Genomic DNA, 5,836 nt, shown 5'->3' on the forward strand with positions numbered 1-5,836 from the left:
ATTAATTGGATAACTTAAGTGTTTGGTTATGACATAGTATAAATAAATGCTAATTTTATTTAGTACTATGATAGTATGATCATATGATGTAAAACCAGCTGAAAAGCGGGCAGTGCAGGATCAATCATTGTTGCATTTTGTTGAATTCGAAGCAGTGTGACATGAGTGAGGCTTGTGAAATGAGGCTATGACATGAGGTGAGGTATTTGGTGGGACATTTTTGACATGAGGTGTTGTGACAAACTAACCAACGAGTGGTACAAACGAGTTGCCCCATGTATGAGTAACTCAACTCTAATGCGTATTCATGTATCGCATCGCCACTCGCATGAATGTGAGAATGCGGCAATAGAGTTGGATTTAAATCTTAAACTCGACGTGCTCTTGACTGTCATTGAAACCCCTGCTATGATGCCCTGGTGACTCATGTGATTTTTTTTGTCCAGAAAAAGTTTACTGCATGCTAAAATTTTTGTTTTTGATTTAACAACATAGGGTATGTTATGAAAAAAAAATTATAACACAGTGACATTTTATTTTACTGTAATAAATATGAATATGTTTTAAAAAAGATAGCTAACTTATTTTATAAGCACTTAAAAAAGCAGTAAAGAATAAGCCACAGTTAGTACCCTTCATCACTGATAGTGATTTTGTATCCAGGGTATGCATCTTTGATCAGTTTGGCTGCAACTTCATGATCAGCTTTGCCATAGCCTTGTGAATAACCATAGATGTGAATTTTCTTTTCCTTAGGTTCATGGGATATTCTACCACCACCAAGCGGTTCACAGTCCAACGGCTTTAGTTTTTCCTGGACCTGGTAATCATATAGATATGGTACAATCATACTATGTTGCATTTGAATTTATATAAAAATGTTTTATAAATTATACATTATTCATCATCGTCAAACCATTCATGCAGATTTCACACGTTTTCTGTGGTTGTGAAACTTGTTTGACATGCAGCTGTCATCACAATATTTTCGTTCACTGAAATGCTCAAGGTAAATTTCAAATTAAATTTTGCACATGAATTACGAGAAACTCAAAAGGTGCGAGTCTGGTTTCAAAGCCAGGACTCTGTTAGAGGCGCCAGGTCAAATCATATACACTATTGGTTACTTGTAATAGGACGATATAAGGATAGCTCTGTGTATTGTAGGTAACTATCGTCTTGATATTCCCAACTCAGTGGTTCTGACAGTATATGTTGGTAAACAATGATTTGGGTAGGTTTTTTAACACCCTTGCCATAAATTACCATTTTGGCAGTATGCTTTAATTAATTGTAGTGACAAGTAAAATAAAGAAATTCATGTTAATGGAAATTTTGTTTACAGACGTTTCAGGTACTACTGTCTCTTCTTTGGAAACATAATGACCGTGGTAGACATGTCCGAAACCAAGTCAGTGTTCCCCACTGCTTTCAGGGTGACTACTCTCGGTTGCCGTCTCACATCCGTCCGAAACAATTACTGTCTAATAAGTATTATTCGGCAAAATTAAAAGACAAGTATCCAGTATGAAGCTTCATTCGGATCACACGTCTTTTCATTTGTCAAGTATTGCTTATTTGGCAGTCATCGTTTCGGACGGATGTTGGACGGAGATCGAGAGTTATTACCCCAGGACTTGTTATCCAATATTGATTTTTCATTCCACTATTAAATTCATTTTAGGTACTGTAGAAAAATAAAAAGTAAGATTCTATTAATATACATAACCTCTTAAGCCTCTTGCATTAAAATGTTTCCGACTGAAGGATTTTGTATTCAGGTTACGTAATTAAAAAAATAGGTTGGTATGGCTAAAATAGCTTTTACACGTAATAAGTAAAATTAAAAGTTATAAGTAAAATTCCATACCTCATCATAAATATCCGAATGGTAGTTGCATCTTTTGTAACCCCTCAAGATGGTAACGGACGCACCCTCAGCTTCGGCATCAGCTGTATGTACATTCAAAAGAATGTACTTAAAAACTCCTTCAGGATCGATGTCTACTTTTGGCACGGAATTTAGCTCAGGGCTCCTTGAATCCATTACACAAAGCCTCTTTGGCAAAAACGGTGCTAAAAACAAGCCAATGAAAATATACACTGGCAATAGTTCAAATAAATGCAACATATTTCTTACCGGAATATTGGAAAGAGGTTATGTTATTTTTAGTACAGAACTCGATTGATATTTACCAGAAAAGATAATTTTGTGTTCTTTGCGTAAAATTACAGTCGCAAAAGGTGAAAATGTTCGCAAAAGTTTACAAATAACCATTCGTTTGACTTCTTTTCTTTGCTTACAACAATAACATTAACATTTCTATTATTAAAACAAAAGGTCGTCAGGCAGTGAAACCAGTCAAGAAATTGTCATGTCAATGTCACATTGGTTAAATCAGCTTTGATGTGTAAATTGGAACGTATTTTTTACATAGGTTCAGAAATATTTTTATGCAAACCGAGGCGTTATTCGATTAAATGTATAGGGATTCGCTCTGGACCTTTTGGAGGGAAAAGTGTCGTTTATAATGACAAAATAATGACTTTCAATTATTTTGTGAAATCTAGTTCAAAGTGGAATAGGATAGTGAAAAACGCGAAATTATACGAATCTCGAACTAAAATGCCCGCATCGGCCCGTTTTAATGAATCCCGAGTCAATCCAAACACGCCGCGCCGCTTCAAATTGCCTATCCTCTTTTTGGCGGCCATATTTACAGAAACATAATTAAACTTCATGTTTAGGCTGATGGCTTTGCCAAAGCCTTAATACATAAAAAAAATTAAATGTATAGCATAAACACACTTGTGCGGTTGACGTGTGTGTGTATCTACCTCTTCAAATCTAATTTGAATTTATTATGGTAAATTTTAATAATTCCTTACTGTACGGGTTCGTTCATATTCTCAGTCGTCTCAGCGATGATGTGCTCACACCTACTTGAAGGTTGCCCGCCATGGCATACCCAAATCTCTATCTGCACCGCAGCCACTTGGAATTGTGTCAGGAACAAGGCAACCTTAAAATAATCTTATCAAGTATTTTTCCGTTACACTTAACTGAAATACTTAATATTTGACTGGTATTTTCTGAAGTACGAAATTTTTGCAACTGTTTAGATACTTCGATTCGCATTATATTGGTAACGCAATATTATTAAAACAGTATACTGAAAATGAAACTATTTTTCTGATCTAAATCACGTTTTACTGGTCCTATAGTCACGGCTGACTCGGTGACTAAAGTTTCGCCGTGACCCCAGGACCTGTAAACGCTACAACCTGCAATTAATTGTCTGGAAAAACAAATACACGCTATTTAAATCCGTAAAATATTTCAATTTTAATATGTTATAATCGTAAAACCTATGAAATCAGCATACTGAAGTCATGCATTTCTGTAAAGAGAATCGCAATCCGTTGCTGAACTGTTTAATACTAGATCAGGGGTCGGCAACCTTTTGAGTTGGAAGAGCAAAAAATTACAATTTACAAAATTTCATAGTTTTTAAAGAGGCACTAAAATTTTTCTTGCCAATATTATAGTATTTGCTTATATAAAGGCATACTTGAATTTGATTTAAAGTATCTTTGATTTTGATCTGTGTTGAAGTAATTCGTGTCAATAGTTGTTGCATTGGTTTCATTGCGATATTGCTTTCGATTTTCAAAATGAAGTAGTTTACCGCTCTCAATGTCTTCTGCAAAAATAATTAAGTAATTTTTTTTTTCGAAACAAACCATTTCTTCTAGCATAGTATATAGGCTGGGATTCCCTTTCCTTGCAATTTTAGATTCAGCTTATTTAATTTCATTGTGATATCCACCATAACGTTGAATTTTTGCAACCATTTGTCGTTTTCGAGTTTAGGGTGGTTAATGCTAAACTAAAGAGCCCCAACTTCACATCGAAAGAGCCGAAGCCGAGCGGCTCGCGAGCCGCATGTTGCCGACCCCTGTACTTAAAAATCGTTATGTTACCCGTCTTTTCGGCAGTGACTCCGTAGGTGGGGTATTCTAATTTAAGCATTCTAGCTGTGTTAATATGAGACGCTTGATTGAATCCTGCAGAGGTTCCGAAAACATGAATTTTCTTGGCCACTGGATCAAAAGTTATTTTGCCTCCTCCCATCGGTTCACAGTGTAAGGGAAGTAAATTTGTTTTAATCTGAAAAAAATATAGTATTTCATAGAAGAAATCGTCTATACAATCATAGGTATCTTTAATCCTGCTCTACGAAGACTTAATATACATTCCATCGACTAGGAATACGTGGAAAAATTTTCATTTATACCCAATAGTTACTAGTTTGTACTTAGTTACCCGTGGAACTACTGCAACTCAACATTTCTACCTATACATGGAACTAGTGGAAATAAATTTAAATGCGTTTGGTTGAGAAGTATCCTAATAAGAGTAAAAGTGGATCTCACCACATTTTTTTTTGGATTTTATAACATCGTGAAACCAATACAGCCACTAAACGAAAAAGTTAAGGTATCGGGAAATGAACCAATGATTCTGAAAATAAATTTAAATTTTAAAAAGAGAAATTTTTGTATAGTGGCGGCTTAGAATAATAACGCATAGAAACCTAGCCCGCACACGCTAAGTGAGGCAAGTTAGAGGGTGCCAAACGCGTCCCAGGAGCGCGCGGGCTGTTAGTGCTCAAGGTCATATTGCACCGCGAACAGCTCCAAAATTTTTTGCTAAAAATGACGAAATGTGCGGTAAATGGGTGTAAAAATACAACAGACAAACAAAATAGACACTAACATCGCATTCCACAAGTAAGTAATGCGTTTCAACTCATATTTTTATGTAAATATTCACTAAAACAGAAAAATAATTTCGCGGCAACAAGATACGAAAGTGTTGCAAAGTAACGAATTTTTTTTCTCCCCATTTTGCTATTCTGTATCAAAATAATTATATTACGTAAATTTTAGTGGTGCCTGTAATTTCGATTTATTTGCGCATTTTGAACTAATATTTACATGAATAAACATTAAATGTTTTCGTTAACTCCTGTAAGTGATTGGGACACTTAATTATTTTATAATACTTTTAACGGCTCTGCGTTCATGCTTTATTGAATAATTATTTATATTAATTTTATTTGAATTGGAGCACATATTGCAACAAATTTACAGTATATATTTGTTTCTACTATAGTGTTGGCACCACCAGTACAACTTTGATAGCTTATTATATGTCTTTCTTTTCGTAACTCAAGCGAAATATTTTATATTAAAATATTTTATTTTCTTAAAAGGGGAGCATTCTTAAGCGATTTTTTAATCTATTTTAACAGTTATTTTCTTTAATGTTTGCTTATGGCATTTTCGGTTTAAGGTTTCGAATATGGCACTTATTTCTAAATCCAAGATGGCGGGCGCGATTTTTCGAATAATGGCAAGTTGGGTATCGTTTTCGAGATGTTTGGGAATGTTCAATACAAATATGGGACTCATTTCTAAATCCAAGATGGCAAACACGACAGTTCAAACAAAAGCAATATTCGTAATGAGCACCCCCAAATACCCCGAAAACGATACCCAACTTGCCATTATTTGAAAAATCGTGCCCGCCATCTTGGATTTACAAATAGTGCCATATTCACATTGAGCATCCCCAAATACCTCGAAAATGATACCCACATAGCATTTTTTTGAAAAAATCGTGCCCGCCATCTTGGATTTACAAATGAGTGCCATATTCGTAATGAGCACCCCCAAGTACCTCGAAAATGATACCCATATTGCATTTATTTGAAAACTCGTGTCCGCCATCTTGGATTTAGAAATGAGTGCCATATTCGTAATGAGCATC

At 35.1% G+C, this 5,836-nt stretch overlaps 2 protein-coding genes across 2 annotated transcripts in view; both read right to left on the reverse strand.

Annotated features, from left to right (window-relative positions):
* Positions 1-526: 526 nt before the first annotated feature.
* On the reverse strand, positions 527-2,348 carry LOC113230384 (14 kDa phosphohistidine phosphatase-like). The gene is made up of 3 exons (XM_026464292.1): positions 2,197-2,348; positions 1,871-2,076; positions 527-820 (listed from the first exon to the last, which is right to left on the reverse strand). The coding sequence occupies exons 1-3, from the start codon at positions 2,276-2,278 to the stop codon at positions 626-628; spliced, it is 483 nt and encodes a 160-aa protein (XP_026320077.1). The 5' UTR covers positions 2,279-2,348; the 3' UTR covers positions 527-625.
* A 541-nt stretch (positions 2,349-2,889) lies between these two features.
* The window catches only part of LOC113230385 (14 kDa phosphohistidine phosphatase-like), an 8,609-nt gene continuing 5,662 nt past the window's right edge, over positions 2,890-5,836 (reverse strand). The window contains exons 3-4 of the mRNA XM_026464293.1: positions 3,985-4,171; positions 2,890-3,023 (exon numbers count right to left, since the gene is read on the reverse strand). Of these exons, the coding sequence (XP_026320078.1) occupies positions 2,941-3,023; positions 3,985-4,171 (270 nt within the window). The 3' untranslated portion in view covers positions 2,890-2,940. The remainder of the gene's footprint in view (positions 3,024-3,984; positions 4,172-5,836) is intronic.

This window comes from Hyposmocoma kahamanoa, unplaced genomic scaffold (genome assembly GCF_003589595.1).
Source record: "Hyposmocoma kahamanoa isolate Upper Pololo Valley unplaced genomic scaffold, ASM358959v1 63, whole genome shotgun sequence".
Classification (NCBI taxonomy): domain Eukaryota; kingdom Metazoa; phylum Arthropoda; class Insecta; order Lepidoptera; family Cosmopterigidae; genus Hyposmocoma; species Hyposmocoma kahamanoa.

Bases quoted from the DNA above. Each gene is read 5' to 3' on its own strand.
- LOC113230384 (XM_026464292.1), bottom strand. From the start codon at position 2,278: ATGGTTATTTGTAAACTTTTGCGAACATTTTCACCTTTTGCGACTGTA. The intron at 2,077-2,196 runs GTAAATATCAAT...GCTTGTTTTTAG, and splicing joins ACACAAAATTATCTTTTCTG to CACCGTTTTTGCCAAAGAGG. The intron at 821-1,870 runs GTATGGAATTTT...TATGATTACCAG, and splicing joins ATTCGGATATTTATGATGAG to GTCCAGGAAAAACTAAAGCC.